We start from the raw sequence: 21,128 nt of genomic DNA, 5'->3' as shown, positions 1-21,128 counted from the left end.
AAGATAACATCAAAAAGAATAAAATACTTAGGAGTAAACTTAACCCAGGAGGCTGGGTTAAGTACACTGAAAGCTACAAAATATTGCTAAAAGAAATTAAAGAAGACAAATAAATGGAAAGACATCCCACATTTATGGATTAAAAGACAACATTTTTAAGATGTTATACTACCCAAACAATATACAGATTCATTGAAATCCAGATTAAATTTTAGTGACAGATTTGTGCAGAAATAGAAAATTCCATCCTAAAATTCATATGAAACCTCAAGGGACAAATCTTAAAAAAAAAAAAAAAAAAAAAGTTGGAAGTCTCACATTTCCTCCTTTCAAAACTTGCTACAAAGTTGCAGTAACTAAAATACTGTGGTACTGGCATAAAGATAGATAAATAAATCAATGGAATAGAGACCCTAGAAATAAATGCTTACATGTATGGCCAAATAATTTTTTTAAGATTTTATTTATTTATTTGAGAGAGAGAGAGGACAAGCAGGAGCAGGGGGAGAGGCAGAGGGAAAAGCAAACTCCCTGTTGAGCTGGGAATCCCACCATAGGCTTGATCCCAGGAACTCGAGATCATGTTCTAAGGTGAAGATATGCAAACAGTCAAAAAGCAAGAAAGTGGTCAACCTCACTAGGGAAGTGTGAGTTAAAACTACAAGAAACTATTTCACACCCACAAAGATGGTATTACAAAAAGGAAAACAAAAACAAAAAACAAAGTAACAAGTGTAATGAGGATGTGGAAAACTTGGACCATTTCCTCCACTCTCTTCCTGCTTGAATGATTTCTGAACAAAAGTCCAATGTATGCGGCGCCTGGGTGGCTCAATGGGTTAAAGCCTCTGCCTTCAGCTCAGGTCATGAATCCAGCGTCATGGGATGGAGCCCCGCATTGGACTCTCTGCTCAGCGGGGAGCCTGCTTCCCTTCCCCTCTCTCTGCCTGCTTCTCTGTCTACTTTGATCCCTGTCTGTCAAATAAATAAATAAAACCTTAAAAAAAAAAAAAAGCCCAATGTAATTCTTATCCTTGCTTCTCTATAAGTAAAGCAAGTTTTCCTCTGGCTTCTTTCGGGAATTTTTTCTTTGTCTTTGATTTTCTGCAGTTTGAATATGATATGCTTAGGTGTAGTTTTGGGGGGCGAGGAGGAATTAATTCTTTCTGGTGTTCTCTGAGTTTCCTGAATATGTGCCTTGGGAAATTCTTGGTCATTTTGCTTCAAGTATTTCTTCTATTCCTTTTTCTCTGTTTTATTCTGCAATGTGAGGATATGTGTAATTCCCTTACACATATGCTACACCTTTTATAGTTGTCTCACAGTTCTTGAGCTTTTTGTTCCTTTCTCTCTCTCTCTGCTTTCCAGTTTGGGGAGTTTCTTTTTTTGTTTGTTTTGTTTTGTTTTGTTTCAGTGTTCCAAGATTCATTGTTTATGCACCACACCCATTGCTGCATGCAATACGTGCCCTCCTTAATACCCACCACCAGGCTTACATAACCCCCCACTCTCCCTCCCCTCCAAAACCCTCTGTTTGTTTCTCAGAGTTCATAGTCTCTCATGCTTCATCTCCCCCTCCGATTTCCCCCAATTCACTCTTCCTGTGGCCATTTCTGCTATGAACATTGGGGTACACATGGCTCTTCTTTTCACTATCTTTATCTTTGGGGTAAATACCCAGTAGTGGAATTGCAGGGTCATAGGGTAGCTCTATTTTTAATTTCTTAAGGAATCTCCACATTGTTTTCCAAAATGGCTGCACCAATTTGCATTCCAACCAACAGTGTAAGAGGGTTCCTTTTTCTCCACAACCTCTCCAACACTTGTTGTTTACTGTCTTGTTAATTTTGGAGTTTTTTTCTATTGACACCCTCAGACTTGCTGATTCTTTGCTTAGTCGCATCCAGTCTACTAATGAACCCATCAAAAGCATTCTTCAATTCTGTTATAGTGCTTTTACTTTGAACATTTCTTTTTTATTCTTTCTTACAATTCCCATCTCTCTGTTTGCATTACCTGTCTGTTCTTGCATATTGTCCCCTTTTTCCACTAGAGCCTGTAGCGTATTAATCATAGCTATCTTAACATGATAATTCCAACATCTCTTAATATCTGAGCTTGGTTCCAGTGCTCACTCTGTCTCTTCAAACAGTGTTCTTTGCCTTTTAGTATGCCTTGTATTTTTTTTTTTCTTGAAAGCCAGGTATGACGTACTGAGTAAGTGGAACCTGGTACTGGTTCCTGTGGAGGTTTCTCATCATGGATTTCTGCTCTGGTAAATTGTGATTCTTTGTATCCACCTATCTGGCTCTCTAATTTTGGAGACAGCAGTTAGCCTTTTGTTTGGAAAAATTTCTTTTCTTCCTTCTCTATAGGGAGAAAAACCCAGTTCTTCCCTACTGTATGTTTCTTCCCTATGAGTCTCCTTTACTACTTGCATAAAGAACTTCACTTCTGGTTGCCAAATGTGTGGAAATTCTTTGAAACACCAAGAAATTCTCTGAAATACCTGTTGAGTATCTCAATTCTGTCATTATCTACCTAGAGAGAACATGGGATCCCACAGGTTAAGGGCCTAGTCCCACAAGACTGCCCCCCATGTCCACACACTTCACATGTCAGTTGCAACACCTTCTTATCACCTATGCTTCTAAACAACTGATTGTAGATCAGAAGTTCAAATAACCCCCTCCTTGGGCTCCACCAATTTACTAGAGTGCCTCAAAGATCTCAGGAAAACGCTTATATTTACCAGTTCATTAAATGATATGATAAAGAATACACATGAACAGCCCCATAGAAAGGTAGATAGGGCAAGGTGTGGGAGGGTCTTGAGCACAGGAGCATCTATCCCTGGGGAGTTGGTGTATGCCAGCTTCGTGCTGTGTCTGTGTTCATCCACCTGGAAGCTCTATGGATGTCTGGATTTGGGGACTTTATGAAGGCTTTCTCCTGTAGATATGATCAATTGTTAACTCAATTTCCAGCCCCTCTACCTCTCTTGGAGAAGTAGGGAGTGGGGCTGAAAATTCCAAATCTGATCTTTCTGGTGAACCCGCCATCTAGGAGCCATCCAAATACCCACCCAGACTCACTTCCAAAGAACTTATTAGGGAATTTCAAGGGTTTCAGGAACTCAGTCCTAGGAAGCAGGGACAGAGACCAATATGTTTTTTTATTACCTCATTTTCATGACCTTTCATGACTTCAATTTTCTGATAGATCTAGAAAGAGTTGTTGAATTTCAGTTTATCTTTTTTCTTATTGTTAGAATGGGATTGATGATTTCCAGGCTCCTTACATGCCAAACTGGAAACTAAAATTGCCATGCTTTTTAATCTATCTGTGTTTTCGTGTCTAAAGTGAATTTTTTACAGGCACCATATAGTTAGTCTGGCTTCCTTTTCAATCTGACAATCTCTTCCATTTAAATGAAGTGTTTAGGCCATAAATGCTTAATGCAGTCATCAATATGGTTGTGTTTTAATCTAATAACTTACTATATGTTTTCTTTTCTTTTTTTAATATTTTATTTATTTATTTGACAGACAGAGATCACAAGTAGGTGGAGAGGCAAGCAAAGAGAGAGGGGGAAGCAGACTCCCCGCCTGGGGTGAGAGCCCAATTTGGGGCTCGATCCCAGGATCCCGGGATCATGACCCAAACTGAAGGCAGAGGCTTTAACTCACTGAGCCACCCAGGCACCCCTATGTTTTCCATTTGTCCCATCTGTTTTTTCTTTTTTTTCCTTCCTTTCATGTCTTGGGTAAATTAGATTAATTAAAGTTCTTATGATGCAATTTTATCAACAGTATGTCTATTTGCTTTTTTAAAACACTGGTTGCTATAGAGTTTATAATATGTATCTTTAATTGATCAGTCTACCATTAAATAATGTAATATAACCTCACATATAGAATGAGAACATCACAACAGTATATTTTCATGTCCCTTCTTATGGCCTTGGGACTACTGTCATAACATTTTATTTCTACATATTTTTAAAGTGCCATAATATAGTGCTATTATTTTTGATTTAAAGAATCAATTATCTTTCAAGGAGGTTTTTAAAGTAAAAAAAAATATCTTATATTTACCCATATATTATCATTCCTTTATGTGGATCCAATTTCTGTCTGGTATCATTTCCTTTTGCCAGAAGGACTTCCTTCAGAATATATATATATATATATATATATAGCCAGCCAACTGAAAATGAATTCACGAAGCTTCTGCCTCTTTGAAAAGCCTTTATTTTGCTTTAATTTTAAAGGACATTTTTGCTGAATATAGAATTCTAGGTTGAGGATTTTATAATTTTTCTTGATTAGCAGTTTAAAAATGTTATTCCATTGTCTTTTGGATTGCATAGTTTCAAGCATGGAGTCTACTGTGATTCTTATATTTGTTCCTCTAGTTATGTGTCCTTTTAACTGGTTGCTTTTAAGATTTTCAGAAGTTCAACTATGATGTGTCTATTTGTGGTCTCTTTATGTTTCTTCTGGTTGAAGATTGTTGATCTTTTTGAAACAGTGGATTTGTAGTTTCCATTAACTTTGGAAAATTTTTAGCCATTATTTTCTCAAATATAGATTTTAATATCGCCTTTTCTTCTGGGACTTCAGTTGCTTTTATGGTGGGCCACTTAATATTGTCTCATAGGTTATTGCTTCTCTATTTTCATTCATCTTTCTCTCTGCTTTTCATTGTGGATAGTTTGTCTCTTGTTCACTAATATTTTATTCTGTAATATCTAATCTGATGTTAATCTTAGCTAGTTTATTTTATATTCCAAATATTGTATATTGCAATTTTATAAAATTTTGATTTGAGTCATTTTAGATCCTTTATTTATTTCCCTATCATATTTTTTCCTTATCTTCTTGAACATATGGAGTATATTTGAAATATCTCTTTTAATATCCTTATCTGCTAACTCCATTATCATTTCTCTTTCTATTTCTATTGTTGCTTGTTTTTATCCTGGCTATGAGTTGTACTTTTTTTTTATGAGGCAGTGCTCTTCTGAGGACAATACCCGATGCCTCATGTATTAAGAGCTTTACACCTTGGCCAGTGGGAACAGGAACTTTCTGGCCCCGTGTGAACTCAGATTATTCCTCCTACTTTTTTTCCAGATTTTTTTTCCACACAGTATTAGTATTTTTTGACCTATATGTACAGATGAGTACTCAGCCAAAGATCAAGGAGACCCTTCTGCAACTCTTTGAGGCTCTTCCTCTGTGCAGACTCTTCTTATTTGCTTTGTCCTCCCTGAGCTCAGAATTTTGTCTCCTTGACACAGCAAAAACCCTGGTCTTTGTTTCAGTTTCTCTTCCCCATGCTATGGCTGGAAATTTTCTCCAGACAGTGAGCAGGGAAATTTACTGGGTTCACCTTGTTTATTTATCTTTTCCATGATTATTGTTCCACACTGTCTGTGTATAATGTCTGGAAACTTCTGTTTTATATATTTCATCTAGTTTTGTCATGATTTAAGGTGAGAAGATAAATCTAATCCCTGTTTCTCCATCATGGGCAGAAGTGGAAGTTTCTGTAACTTAAAGTTTACTTTCTTACACATTATTTATATTATTTGTTTATATACAACCAGCCTCATTTCATTTGAACACTACATCTTCTGGGGAACTGAGAGTGCATTGGGCTGAGTCATTTTACCCATTCTGCCTCTCACTAGCTATCATTTAATGTCTGTGAACCTCGGTTGCTCATCTACAAAACTAGGTATTAATAATGTTTCTTTGCTTTCCTTGTAGGATGTTTGGAAATGAGATGGGATGTGACTTGTAAGATCACTTTCAATTTTTTAAAAAATAAACAGCTAAAAATAAATAGGTAAAATACCTGTTTATATAAGTAAACAAGACTGTTACTAGTTCTGCTTCAAAATTACGTTGACTAGATTCAGTGTTGAAGTGAGAGGATGGCAAGAGTTAAAACCCAGTTGAAGAAGGCCTTGGAAACCATTTTCCCTACTTGTACTTCTTACCAAATAGCCCAAGTCCCCTTCCAATAAAACTTTACAAATTCCAGTTCCAAATGTGGATCCATAACTCATTAAGCTTTTTTCAAAATGTAATTTTGGTATCCAGACCCAGTCCCAACCTTTAAATTGTTTTATGGCCCTAATATACCTTATGCCTCAGCAGTCTCCATCTTTGAAATGAAATTACTGTTACCCTATTTCTATTATTTTCTTTGGGGAAGCTTTGAAAAGCCTTTTAAATGAATGGCATTGTATATTATATGTGGGCAGAAGACATGAAGAAGAGGGTGACATACTTCTTGGCCTTGACTTTGACCTTGGGGTAGGAAAGAGTGTTGTTATGAGTTACTTAGTTATTTGAGTTCTAAATTTATGGTGTTCTTACCACCATCATCTCACACATACACATATCTCATAGTGGTTTCAAAGGTATGCCAAAATTCTTTAGCATTTCTCATACTGAGACTTGGGATCTATGTTCCCTTCCCTTAAATCTGGTCAGGCTTGTGACTGCTTTGACAAATAGAGTATTGGTTAGAGGTGATGCCATGTGACTTCTAGGCCAAAGCAAAAAAATCCCATGTACTTTGTTTGTGGGAACCCTAATTCTTGGAGTTGCATTAGCATTTAAGAAGTCCATCTACTTAGAGGCCACCATACTAAAAGGAAGTCAATACAATATGAGAAATTCATGAATAGATACTCTGGTTACCCCAGCCTTTGAGTGACCCCAGCCCTGGTGCCAGACACATGGCTGAAAAAACTTCCAGATAGTGCCAGCTTGTGATCATTCTAGTTACTTTCAGTTATTTGTACCTTTCCGGCTGAGACCTCAGACATCATGAAGCAAACACCCTTACTGTACATGATCCAAATTCCTGATGCACAGAGTCACCTAGAATAATGGGTGGTTAATCACACATCAGTAGAGAACTGGAGGGCATCCCTTCCTAAATCACTGTCACAGGCCAGTAGAAATGTGGGGCAAATCATTCAAGGACCAATTTAGATAGGTGGTCTGAGTGGATATGTGGAATGAGGGGTGTGTTTCCCAGTGAAGTCTTCATAAAGGGACATCTAAAACTGCTGAGACATTCAATCTTTCTGAATATAAATCCAGGAGCTGTGGAATGCAGTCTGTTCACATGAGTTGTTAGGGGCAGCTTACTTCAGTGCTTGTAGGAAGTGAGCCCTCTTGTTGCCCTACTAGCTACCCACCCACTGAACATTGTTCCCACTGCCCTTCCTCCCTCCCTCCCTTCCTCTTTCCTTCTATCTTTCCCCTTTCATTGAATGCCCTTTATGTGCAACACATTATTTTAGATTTTGGAGTGTCAAAGATAACTGTGCATTAACAGAGTCCTTGGCTATATTTTGATGGTTTGATATCAGGGGCCTTGCTGACTCTGGAGGGACCGCCCCTCCCAAGGCTAGCCAATCCCTAGAGACAGTAAACAAGTCAACTGCTAGTGCACTTTTCAAGTACAAAACCATACCCACAATCATCTCCTTCATAGCACTCTTACACTCTGGGCCACTATCCACCTGCCCAAATCACCTCAAGGCCAGGTACCAGACAAACAGGAACAGCTCTTATACTCCAGAGCCTGTTCAAATTCTTCAGACTAGCCAATCCTAAGCCTGATTCCCCTCACTCACCTGGCCTTCCTGAGGAAACCACAGTGAAGGCTTTTGCCCCCTTCCAGTGCTTCCCCATATGTCCCCAAGAGTATAGAGTACCCTCTTGGGAACTGCTTGTAACTAGCTTTCCAGTGGCAGTTGTCTTCTGACTTGTTGGCTTTGTGATACCTCAAATTTTCTATTAATATTCTATATTGTAGGGGCACCAGGGTGGCTCAGTGGTTTAGGCCTCTGCCTTCGGCTCAGGTCATGATCTCAGGGTTCTGGGATCGAGCCCCGCATCAGGCTCTCTGCTCAGCGGGGAGCCTGCTTCCCTCTCTCTCTGCCTGCCTTTCTGCCTACTTATGATCTCTCTCTGTCAAATAAATAAATTCTTAAAAAAATATATATATATTCTATTTTGTAAAACAGATGGTATTCAGTCCTGCCCTAAGGAACTTACAATTTAATGGTGGTGGGATGCCTTAAAATAGCAGGACTAGTAAAATTCTGTTTCATGATCTGAGCACTACTTACGCAGGTGTGTTCACCTTATGAAATCTCAGCAGAGTCTCCATTGGCACGCTTCTCCATAGGCATGTTATTCTTTATTAAAAAGCAAAACAGAAAATAATGGTAAAAGCAAAACATAAAATAATGGCAAGCTGAAATCTATTCAAGAAGAAAATCTCATAAGCTAAACAAACAGTACGTATCCTTAGCTTCTCACACCAGGATTGTTGGTTGATGACACAGTTCTCCATGATGAGATCTCTATCAGGATCACCTCACAATGTCAGTCATGATCCTGCCACTATTTACCCAGAAATCAGACCCCTGTACAGAAAGCCCAAGAAAAGACTCATTCCCATTTCTTCCTATTTCCACTGTGTTTTATTTAAAGATGACTTCTAATCAGTTTCTCTTCTTCCTCCTAGGCATTTGGAAATGCCATATTCTTTGGAAAGAATAGGCAATAGGATAAAGACTAGAAACAGACCCCCTTGAACCAACTGTTCGTTTTTCTTGTAATCTGTTGGTTTTTCCATCTAAAGTCTGAAAGTCTAGCTTCTGACTAATTAAAGAGAGATCATTTCAGTGCAGTAATCCTACATACATACTCCCTTACAAAAGAAAAACTGGCCATTGTTCAGAGTGGAGTAGGAGAAAATTAATGTAAAAAAAGTGTGTTCTTGGCTTGGAGCTCTTCCAGCCCTCAGTGCTAGGGAGAAGCAAACACAAAACCCAGAATGTGCACTGGCTTCCCTCTGCCTTGCCCTGCAGAATGCATACAACACAGGCAAGCACTTCATCTCACTGGCTTCATGTTACTCTCCACCATGTGCACTGGTTAGGTGACTGGCTCAAACGTGTCAGCCAGCAGTAGCCGATGGGACTGGACTTACATCTTCTGGCTTCAAGTCAGGGTTCTTCCCACCATTTGCTGGGAGACAGGATCAATCAGCAAAGAGCACTTTTGTGTGTGTGTGGGGGGGGGGATTCTGTTGTGTGTGTCAAGTCTGATGTGGGCCATCTTGGGAAATCTTGGGCTTCAGCACCCCAGTTCTTTTTTAGTATTAAGTCCTTCTTACAAAGGGATTTTGATATTGGCAAGAAGTCTACCCTCCCCACATTCAGGAACAATGTAGTTTGGAAACCCTATTCCACTTCCCCTAGTGCCTGTAGAAAAGCAGTTAAACCTCAGAGGCAGTGAAGCTCTGTCCTGGTTTCCTTGTGCTCTGCCTACTCCAGGCCACTCGGGCAAGCCTACAGGTACATCTTAAGTCCACACAGTGTTGTTTAATCCCACCTGCCCAAATGATTCTAAATTGGGGAACTTGATGAATTCCTCCTGAATGACTATGAAGAAATTGCTCTAGGTTAGAAAAGAGCAACCCTGGGTACAACTGCTTAGAGGAAAGTCAGGGTCTCTTTTTGCTGGGTCAGCCGTGAGGAGTTGGGGGAGAGGCAGCTAGCAGGCCTGGGCAGGCTTCCTGGCTCTCCAACATGCACCTCACCCATGGCCAACAGGGTTTGCTGGTTTGCTTTTCACATTTCCTTGAACTTCAAACACCCTTTGGGTGAGGAAAGCTCCCGTGGAACTTGGAGGGACCGGACTGGAAAGGGCACAAGGACAGAGGGAGACACAGCAGCTGGTTAGAAGCCCTTCTCTCTGGCCTGGGGCTCTGCTGAGGGTGGGAAGCTGGGAGTTGACCGTGGAGAGCCCTGCAACCAGGGAGCAAAAGCACGAAGGCAAGGGATGTGTGTTCACATCTCTGCTCTGCCCCTTGGAAGCTGCAGCCTCACCTGTGTCATCAGGGAAAGGGCTTTATGATACCACTGGGGCTGTCTGCTTCCAAGAAGGTTTGTGTAGAGGCCCAGACGAGTCAGCAAATGACCTTTTACAAAGACTGCCGGTCAAGTACATAAATTAATGTGAGCAAAGATTATGGTGGTGATTATTTCAACCGAGAGATGAAATGCACCAGCAAACACATACACAAACCATTGTAGACATGAGAGCTGGCAGCTGTGGCTCCCCCAGTCCAGTGCTATGCGTTGTCCAGATGCTGAGCTCCTGTGCAGGAGCTGCCACTCAGAGCAGGGAATGTGCACCAGACTCCCCTCCTTCCCCTTCTCCCAGAGTCACCAAAATTCTTAGGTTTGGAACAGAATAAGGAAAACTCCTCAAGGGGGAAGGTTCTGAAGGCCTGACCCTATTCATTTTATGTAAAATGTCATCCATTCATTGTAACAATTCACAATTCTTTAAAGCACAGGAGATGATTTGACAACTAATGTATCAGTCATCCTGATTTTGTCCCCATTTTACAGATGAAGAAACCGGGGCTGAGATCAAGTAAATGACACTGCTAGTAAATTGTAGCAATTTACACTGGGGCTTTCAGACTTCAAGTCCTGTATTCCTGGAAACCCACGTTCAACTACAGAGCTGAGCTGAAGAAAGACATGGGAGGGAGCAGAGAAAGAGGGGGAAAGTGGGAGGGAGAAAGAAGGAGGAAGGAGGGGGGAGGGAAGGAGGGAAATAGGGAAGGAGGAAAGGAAAAAGAAAAGAAAGGAAAGGAAGCAAAAGTCATTTGAGGGAGCAGAGAGTGCCGTTCTCGCAATACACACGGGGAAGTAAAGGCTTGCTCAGGTGCCTGTGCGGACGGGTCTCCTGTGTTGTTCTCGAGCGGTGCCCACTGTGTCCCTGAGGCCTCACACGCAGACCTCTGCTCAGACTCTGCTCTTCGGTGTTTGACGGAACCCTCCTCCCATCCCGCTGCGGACCCCACTCCATTGCCCCTACTGGAGACTTCTTGGTTTGATTGCTTGCGAATTCACCGTGCGAAACTCCTACGGACAACTGGCTGCCGTCCCCGGGCCCAGCGCAGGCCCAAGCAAATGTAGGGGCTGTTGCGCGGTGAGAGAGATGGGGGATGGGGGATCGCCAGCCTTGGCCCTCCCTCTCAAGGCTCGGGAGCACCGGGCTTTGGGGACGCTTGGGGTCCATTCGGAATTCCGGAGACTGAAAGTCGCAGTGACCAGAGATGCAGAAGGACACGCATCTCTTAGCACCGCTTTCAGCAGGGCACGTTCGCATAAAGTTGCCCTGGTAAATCAATGCGCGGGTGCAAATTAAGTAGTGAAGGAAAGGAGCGAACAAAAGAGCCCAGGTTCCGGTGAGCAGAGCGCTCGTACGCTGAGAGCAGCGCTCAAGCGAGCCATGTGGCCCTTAACGTCCTGGTCCTGGACGACTCAGTCTCGTGCACTTTCTCCAGACGAAATGCAAGAAATTAAACAATTGGAAACAACAATCACAGCTTGTATTTTCTCTGCGCCCGCCCCCGCTGTTTTCTCCAACTTTGCGAAAGACGTTTGGAACCCAACTTGACCGCTCCGCGCTACCCGGATCCCGCGCCTTTTTCTAACCTGGTGCCTGGGCGCAGCCCCACTGCGTTCTCTCTCTGCTCCCGAAAAACGCCGGCAGCGCGCCAGAGGTTGGGGGCTGGAGTGGGAACGTCCGCGGCCGGCAAGGGAGCTCTATCCTCTAGAGGCCTCTGGGCCTTCGAAGCACTGTCTGTGCCCTGCAGCGGCGGTGGACTTAGAAAGAGTCGCAGCCCAGTTGTTTCAGGGATCCACGTTTGCAGCGCAGTTCCCCCTCCCGAACCCTCACTCGTGGTCCCTTCTCCTTCCCTCCTTACCCCAATGAGGTGCCCTCCCGTGGCCTGGCGGGACTCTGGTGCCCCGGGGTTCCTAGATTATCCTGGCCTGGGGATTTTTCTTGAGGAGTTTCTGGTAGAGGGGTCTAACACAGGAAGTGACCTAGGCTTCCAGGGGTAGGGATGTCTGCCTAGACTGTGGACAAATCTGCACGCAGCCCCTTTTCTCCCCACTGTCCGCTTGGTCCCTGGCGCCAGCGAGGCCCTCTGCTCCACCTTGACACCCCCTTTCTTGCCAGCACCTGCTCCCTTTGCTGCTCAGTTCTGGCCTGCGAGGGTAGTGTTTGGAGCACATGGGTCTAGGGTGCTGCTGCTGGATCCTTCTGGAAAAGGAGAAGATAACTAAGCAATCTATTATTTTATGAGTAAAGCCCATTCTGAGATGAAAATTATCCCGGGTTCTGTAGATTAAAATTGGGATTTAAAAACAGGAGTTGCATTTCTCTACCCACTTGCCTTGGGGTCCATGGGGCCTGTCTGGGAATGCATGTTGCATATGAGGCACTTATGAACTGCGTGCACCCTAGGGCATTGAAATTTGGTCTTAAAATTTACAGGGCTTTACATCCAGAGTTGTATTAACAGCAACCATCTTATAGAGGTTAAGCTTTCATGTGTATTATCTCACCGAGTCTTCACAACAGCCTTGTGAGATCAAGTCTTATCATTGTCCTCCTTTTAGGTTTAGGAAAAAAAGGCCTAGAGAGATACATGACTTGCCCAGAGTCATGCATTAAGTAATCAAACACTGAAGACAGATCCTGGCTGCAGACCCCAGGGTCCTCCCAGGACAATGCTACCTCCTTTCAGGGTCACCTCTACTAAGCCCTAAAGAGGGATGGTGCTCAGTAAATATTTGTAGATTGAATTCCAGGATCTAATCAAGCCTCATGATTGTGTTTTATACAGTAGGGTGTGCCTAAGCCTTATTTACTCACTCACTTATTCTTTCATTTATTTGGCAGTTCCTGAGCGCCTACTGCGTGCCGTGCTGCCCTGAGAGCCAGAACAGCCCTACTCATATGAGTTGTCCTGGGGGCAGAGGGCTGGCATCTTGGAGAGACTACCCTGAGCTCCCAGCCCTCAGCCCTCCCAGAACCTGCCGCCATCTAACCTGGGAAGTCGGAAAGCCGCTGGAAAGCCATTGAGCAAGGCGGGAAGGGAGGGCCATAGCAACTCCACTCCTAGAAGCAGGAGCCAGACGGAGACAAGATAAAATACAACCAGAAGGAAAATACAGAGAGAAGATGAGGGAGCTGAAGACCCCGAGGACCTCCGAGACTAGTGTGGTGTGGAGATAAGAGTGTTAGAGGAGAGACATCAGATGGCAGAGTGAATGAAGGAGAACTGAGAATGCAGTCCAGCCCTCAAGACAGCCTGGGAGTTGCAGGGGGCTCTGTGAGCACGGCACAGGGCCCCATGCAGAGGGCATCCCTCCTCCTGGCATGTCTCTGGCCGCCAAAGCTGGCTGGGAGCGAGGATGTTGGAGCCCTGTTCATTTTAGAAGAAAGGCAAGAATGTTCTCTTCAGAATAGTTCACACAGGCTGCTCTGGGGGGATTCATGGTCAGTTCCTCTCCCGCCCGGCCTGGCCTAGCGAAACCTGTTTGGCTTCAGTTCTCCACGGGATTCCAGACGCGGGAGGAGCTGGTGGAGTGTGGCTGGGAGAGGCCACGGCCAGTCGGGACAGGGCACTGGAGTCTGGCTCCCGCTCCGGGGCGACGGGACTGCGGGCGGCGCCAGCCTCCTGGCTCTGCGACACCTGCACCCAGAGCGGGCAGGACGGGAGGCGGCCAGGGGCGGATTCCCGGGAGGGACTCGGAAGGCAGAGGGGCGGGCCGGGGCGGGCGCGGGGAAGTGGCCCTCCCTCCCTTATCCCCATCCTGGCAGGTCGGAGCGGGGACGCGGTGGCCCAGGACGCAGGGAGTGGGCCCGAGCCTAGACGGAGGGAGGGGCTGCGCCGCCTTCCCGAGAGTCATTGGAGGACGCGGCCGCACGAAGCTGATAAATAAAGGGACGGGCCGCGGCTGCCAGCCAAGTTGGACGCCCGACCCGTGCGAGGGCCAGGTCAGCGCCTGCCCTGAGAGGCGAAGCGAGGGGACCCCCGTGCGGCCATGGCCTCGCTGTTGGGAGCTTATCCGTGGCCCGAGGGGCTCGAGTGCCCGGCCCTGGAAACCGAGCTGTCGGATGGGCTGTCGCCGCCGGCCGCCCCCCGCCCGCCGGGGGACAAGGGCGCAGAGAGCCGTATCCGGCGGCCCATGAACGCCTTCATGGTGTGGGCCAAGGACGAGAGGAAACGTCTGGCGGTGCAGAACCCGGACCTGCACAACGCCGAGCTCAGCAAGATGCTGGGTGAGTAAGCCAGCGGGCGGGCGGGGTTTCCCGGGAGGTCGGCGGGCCGGGGGCGCGGGCAGAGGCGGGTCCGGGGGCTCGCTTCTAGGGGCCGTGTTGCGGTCCTGAGAGCGCGGGGTGCCTGGGTAGGACCCGGCTTGTGGGTATGCTCGGGGAGTGCTCGCGCTCGCTGTGCCCGCGAGGTTGGGCATCTGTGCGAGCGTGGGTAAGCTCACAGTAACCGGGATTCAGAGCCGGGATACCTCGACGACGCCCGAAGTGAAACCGCGCGGCCTGCTGGGGTGGGCCAGGAAGCCCACTCGAGGGAACCCAAGGGACAGGCGGGGCCATCAGCTGCCAGGCCCCCGTCGCCCGGCGACCGGGACCTACGCGCACACAAGGTCCGGACGGAAACCCGGAGGCTGGGTGGAACCGGTGTTTGCTAGGAATATCAAAGCGGGAAACCCACTATTCCCTGAATTTACCACTGGCACAATCACAGAAGGAGGTTGTTAACTATTATTAACTAATATTCGTCAAGAGAGACCTTGCAGGAACGCATCCTTTCTTTAACTTAATTATTAAACCTACAGCAAAAAAATGCGCACATAGACTCGATCCGATAATGTATTTCTCAATCGCAGGAGGTAGATACAGCGATTGGGACGCTCAGGGCGGTCAGTGAGGTCTGTCCTGAAGCCTGCCACTTTCTGAGGGCTGCTGAGCCGGGGCAGCGGGCCTGGGGACAAGGACAAGCCAGACCAGAGGAGCCCAGAGAAAGGAGTTAGGGCAGGTCTGAAAATTTAGAGTTCCAGTAGGGCTTTTGTGAAGGTTTCTTCTTTCCCAGGTCTGGAGCTGAGTACTTTCAACTGCTCTACTCCTTTTTGCCCTTCCACGGAGGTTTTATTCATTTTAACTTGTGAAAACATTTCAAAGCATTTTGTAGGCACAGTGGGACAAGGGGAAGTATGTGGTCACCTGAGACTGGACTGACCCTCCCCAACCACACCCCTCCCCCCCAGAACTGAGCTTTTTTACTTTTCTCTCCAGAGCTCCAAACCTTGGGGTGAGGGCTGTCACCCACCCTTCTTTGGCTAAACCTACAGGCCCCCAAAAGGGGTCCTTCCTGCAGTGTAGATGCCCTTTCAAAGCTGCTGGTTTCCAAAAGTCTCCTACGGATGCATAGCCCAGTCCCCTGGCTAGATAAGCCCAGGACACAATGGTGGGTCAGTGTCAAAGCGAGCCCCTTTGTCCATAAAAATATTAAAAATTATATTTCATACTGTATGGGCATAAAGACAAATATATTAATATATACAACAGTAAAGTATTTACCTAAAAGTTGATTTTTTTTTCTTCAGGTTTTTAAAGAAATGAAAATACTTTTTTTTTTGGTGGGTCCTTCAACATTTTTTTTCATGGGCCCAGGCACTGCGCCTTTTGATAAAGTGCAGCTCCTGTGACCAGGACAGAGTGAGTTTTCTGTTGCAGGCCCAGGTCAGAGGTGGGAGAGGAGCTCAGGCTAGGGAGACTTTCGGGACTGAGGCTGCCTGCAGCCCAGGGAATGGGAAGGCGAAAGGACCTACCTGACAAATGCCTCTTGTGAGCTGATCCCTGTTGACAAGTCTCACTTAAGCTTCCAGAGGTTATAATTCATTTTGCAGGAAAGACACTGATTCCTTCCTGCCTAACTGCACAAGGGGCAAGGGGCTTTTAAAAATATGGACTTCCTACACCTGTTACTAGGGGGCAGCGTGATGATCCAATTCCACCATGATCTTGCCCAGGACTTTCTTTTCTGACCTAGGAAAGTGTCCCCAGCTTTTTTGCCTCTAAGCTTTCCAGTCTATAACATCACAATTTCACCTAGTAGCACTACTATTTTTAGGATACTATAAATAAAAAGGCACATAAAAACAGTTAATATATTTAATGAAATTTAAAATGACTATTTTATTAATATTATGATATCTATGTACACTTAGAAACTAGAGTGACATTTTAAATTCAGTCCACAGACAAAGTGTGGGGTGTGCCTCTATTTTGGGCCTCTTGCAACAACTTTGCAGTCTCAGCCACAGGCTGGGAACTGCTGACCAGCCCTAAACCCAGAGTTCCTGACACTTTTGGAGTTGCTCTTTTAAGTGACACGTAATTATATTAATTGATGGGTCTGTCACAATAGTTATAAACTTTCATCCCAATGGTAGAGTGCCTTTAATAATTGCCCTCCTCCAGTGCTCTATGAGGGCCAGGCATGCAGAGTCAGGGTCAGTGCAGGGTACTGAGGTGACAGGACATGGAGCTCTATATGGGGCCCTATGCCAAGGGTTCTGGGTGGGACATGTGGCTTCTTTCCTTACCAGGAGTGGGGATGGGGGTACTTACCTCCAAGCTAGTAGGTCTCAAACTTCAGGATACATTAGAGTTGGGTTGGGGGGAAGGGGCTTCCAAAGGTGCAGAACCCCCTGGGTCCGCCTGGGAGGTAAGGGTCCAGAGATGACCTTCAGAAAAGCAGCAGCCAGAGGGATGTGCAATGCATGTACTGACAGATGAGAGAGAGAGAGAGAGAGAGAGAGAGAGAGATATGCTAAAGCAATTTATAAAACTATACAGAAGGGAGTAAGGATGAATAGAAAGTCCAAGTGAAACCAGCACTTTAGCACCAATCGGTTACAAGCGTGAGATGCTTCTTAAAGAGAGAGTTTTGAATTGGACAATATCACAATACGTTTTATAGTGAGGAAAATAAAGACCCAGGGAAGTCAAAGAACTTGCTTCTGTGAGAAGAGTCAGTGACTGAGCAACTGACCCCTGCCACAGTCACAGGCTACTAATTAAGTGGAGAGCAGGAAGCCTTATCACGAGTGCGTGTGTGCATGCTTTTGCACCTGTGTGCGTGTGCACGCATGTGTGTGCACGCATGTGTGTGCATGTTGCAGGCAGATGCTAGCAGGCTGGCAATGGGCTTCATATGGCAGGGTCCTAACTGACCGTCAGATGTGGGGCATAACTGTCTGTTCCCCTAAGTGAGATCCTGTAATTTACTTACATCTGTAAAACGATGGACAGAGCCCAGAGTTCCCTCACAAGACGGCCTGTGGGATTTATGCCATAAATAAATATAGCATCACTTCCTGAGAGGCAGCGATAATCAGCAAAGGCAAAGAGTTTTCATTAAAATGCACAAATGAGTAGACTTGGTCCACTTAGGGTAAAAAAGAACCCAAATTGGTCGTTATATATTTTTATCGGGCATCTGACATTGGGTCTGGTGGGCTTTTCACTATGAATCCCGCATTGTTTATAGGTTTGCGTGATTCGTGACTTTAGGCTTTTATAGGAGAGGTGAAGCCACCCTGTGCATAGTTGGCCTTAGTGGTTTTGCGGGCTGCAAGCGGAAGAGATTTTTTGGCCCCACAGTGCCAGGATCTGGGATGGGAGCGGGATGCGAGGGGTGCAGTGTCCTTTAAGTCCTTTGTGGGGTGGGGACGGGTGGGATGGGGATGGAGGCTGACTGGCGAGTGCAGTGTGGACGCAGGGAGGCAGGAGCGTCTGACACAGGTGAACCTGCCTCTCCAAGCCGCGCAGATGCTGAAAGGGGCCTTCTCTGACTTGTGTGAGCAGGAAAGTCGTGGAAGGCGCTGACGCTGTCCCAGAAGAGGCCCTACGTGGACGAGGCGGAGCGGCTGCGCCTGCAGCACATGCAGGACTACCCCAACTACAAGTACCGCCCTCGCAGGAAGAAGCAGGCCAAGCGCCTCTGCAAGCGCGTGGACCCGGGCTTCCTCCTGAGCTCCCTCTCCCGAGACCAGAACGCTCTGCCTGAGAAGCGGAGCGGCAGCCGCGGGGCGCTGGGGGAGAAGGAGGACAGGGGTGAGTACTCCCCCGGCTCCGCCCTGCCCAGCCTGCGGGGCTGCTATCACGAGGGTCCAACCGGTGGAGGCGGCACCCCCGGCAGCATGGACACTTACCCATACGGGCTACCCACGCCCCCGGAAATGTCGCCCCTGGACGTACTGGAGTCGGAGCAGACTTTCTTCTCCTCCCCTTGCCAGGAGGAGCATGCGCACTCCCGCCACATCCCTCACCTGCCTGGGCCCACTTACTCACCGGAGTTCGCCCCCAGCCCCCTCCACTGCGGCCACCCCCTGGGCTCCCTAGCCCTCGGCCAGTCCCCGGGCGTCTCTATGATGTCCACTGTACCTGCCTGTCCCCCGTCTCCTGCCTATTATTCCCCTGCCACCTACCACCCACTCCACTCCAACATCCACGCCCACCTGGGCCAGCTCTCCCCACCTCCGGAACACCCCGGCTTTGATGCCCTGGATCAGCTGAGCCAGGTGGAACTCCTGGGGGACATGGATCGGAATGAGTTCGACCAGTATTTGAACACTCCTGGCCACCCAGACTCTGCCGCAGGGGCTGTGGCCCTCAGTGGGCATGTCCCCGTCTCCCAGGTGACATCAACAGGCCCCACAGAGACCAGCCTTATCTCCGTGCTGGCTGATGCCACGGCCACGTATTACAACAGCTACAGCGTATCATAGAGTACAGCGTATCAAAGAGGCCGAGGCAGCCAGCCTGGCCCTGCCTCGCGCAGCCTCTACTTCCCGAGCGCTGAGCAGAGGTAACCGCGCAGTGTTACCAACGTCCTCAAGTCACTCCGACAGCCCGGGGTGTGCATGTTTGAACTGTCAGCGGGACAGAACCGGGCTCTGCCGGTCTGAGTGCCCCTTTGCTCCCTGCCACCTACATTTTGAGTATATTCCTTCAGATGGGTTTTCCACTGGCTACAACCTGGGAATAAGGCAAGGTAGTTGCCAAAAGAAAGATGGCTAACTGGTAGATTTTCATTTACTTCTCTGGGTCCCCATCGCGGAAACCAATGTGTGAAAATCTCAGCGGCGTTCACACCTCTCCAGCTTCTGACCCAGATGCTGGTGGGACCCCCACTTGGTTCTTTTCCCCTTGCAGCCCCTCCCCCAGTCTGTAAAGTTGGGGACAGACTTGACATCTAAGGCACCTTCTACTCCAGGGTTTTCTGATCTAGGATTCTTTCAAGGCTAATTAAAAGGAAAACGAAGTTTGTCTTAGTAAATTCATTAATGTCCAGCCTGGTGGTAATTCGTGTGTGCAGCCCAAGAACACACAGCTTTCTGCACTCGCACGAACTTCTAAAATGATCGTGGTCTTTCAAAAGGACAGTACTCCTCTTGATTTGGGAAATTAACCACTAGAATTGACTGTGCTGCTGAAAACGAGATTGAATTCAAACCACTGGTTTTTAAACCTTTTTAAAAGATGAATTATTTTTTATCACACATTTCAAGAGAATATACACAGCCTGAACATATACAGTGTTTGTGGGACATGCACAACACACACACCTTCATGCACACCCTTAAATGCATGTCTGTGCAGCCTAGATCAGATACTCTTGTTGATGTTGGCAATTTCCTGTTAACTGTCATTCTGTTCCGAATGACCCAAAGAGCAGGGAACCTAAAAAGAATTTCTACACAAAAACATCACTTACCTCCAATCTGAATGTGTTCATTTCTTGAGCAAAATTTTAACACACTCTCCCCTCTGCAGGTGCAAAAGGAGCTTCCTTCTCACTGTAGCTTACTTCCCTTCATCCTTTCCTGGGATTTCTTTTTCTCTTTTTCACTGTTCTTCCTCCACCCTTGAGTTGCCCAGAAATTCAAAGATCCCCTGGCTTAAAAATCCTAAACATCATTCCTATGGCTGAGATGGGAATTCAGTCTCCTCACCAGACAGCTGGTTTTGGGGAACATTGTTGGCTAACACTTCAAAACAACTTACCTTTGCTATACTGACTTCCCAAAGAACAGAACTGCACTGTGATTCAGAAAATATTTCTGAGCCCTGACCCCACCCCCCAAAACATTTCCATCCTTCTCTCAAACCTCCTTTGAAGGAACATACCTAGCAATGAGGGAAAAGACAGTTGTCTTTTAATTCCAGCCTATTATTGCCTGTATGAAATATGTAAGTGTTTTATATATTATCCTATTTTTAGCTTATATTTTATATTGTTGAGAGATCGTTTTTTTCTTCCAAGACGTCCTACTATTAAATTACTTATAAGATATAATTAATCTTAATGCTATTGCTGTATACGACATGGTAATAAATAGTGAATCATTCACGACACTATGATTGACTGGTGCAGTCCAGAATGTATATTAATAATCTTGTAAAACATCACAGATGTTAAGCTAAACTGTTCCATTTTTTTTTTTTTTTGTAAGAACTACACATGCTTTGGAACGGTTGTAGATATTGATCTGTCTAAAATATTTAATTTAAATAAATGTTTTTGTACCATGGCCATTCTATCTTTTGAAATGTAGTTTTGCAAACAGAAAATGTTGTCCAGAGAGCCGTAGATATTATGCCCAGTTCCCCTTCATAGTACTGGTCAAAATACTTAATCAATTTTTTTTATCTTAAAAAATTATCTTGTAGGTTGGTTTATTTTATTTTATGAATTACGATAAGGAGATAAAGCCTAATTTGACATGTTAGAAACAGTGTTTTTATCATGAATATTGAAAAAAAAGACGAGTTCATAACCTACCTGCAGAACAATTTTCTCCGGATGACTTCATACTTGCAACGTGGAATGAGGTGATTATCAGGCACTCTCAAGATAGGATGTAAGTTCTGCCCAATTGCTTCCTTAAGGCTGCCACATTTTCTCCTCCTTTGAAATAATCTAGAAAAATATCTAGCTTTCTCCCGTTAATATGCATTTATTGATGTGGTATAACAAGACATCACTGGCTTTCAAAACCCAGTGGAATGTTGTGGAGAAGGCAGAGAAGTGCCTGAATTGGTAATTAAAAGATGTAACATCTTGTGAGGTTTAGGATTAAAATCCCAGCCAAAAAATGCCTGGAAAAAGCTGATGATTACTCA

The 21,128-nt window shown here is 45.7% G+C and overlaps 1 protein-coding gene across 1 annotated transcript; it reads left to right on the top strand.

The window, feature by feature from the left end:
- Positions 1 to 13,752: 13,752 nt before the first annotated feature.
- SOX7 (SRY-box transcription factor 7) lies at positions 13,753 to 20,536 on the top strand. Its single transcript, XM_059177205.1, has 2 exons — positions 13,753 to 14,201; positions 17,808 to 20,536. Exons 1-2 carry the CDS (start codon positions 13,964 to 13,966, stop codon positions 18,728 to 18,730), a joined length of 1,161 nt encoding a protein of 386 aa, XP_059033188.1. The 5' UTR covers positions 13,753 to 13,963; the 3' UTR covers positions 18,731 to 20,536.
- The last annotated feature ends 592 nt before the right edge of the window (positions 20,537 to 21,128 follow it).

This window comes from Mustela lutreola, chromosome 1, assembly GCF_030435805.1.
Source record: "Mustela lutreola isolate mMusLut2 chromosome 1, mMusLut2.pri, whole genome shotgun sequence".
Classification (NCBI taxonomy): Eukaryota; Metazoa; Chordata; class Mammalia; order Carnivora; family Mustelidae; genus Mustela; species Mustela lutreola.
Note: the sequence above shows the minus strand (reverse complement) of the source record. Positions and strands in the feature narration are given on the sequence as shown.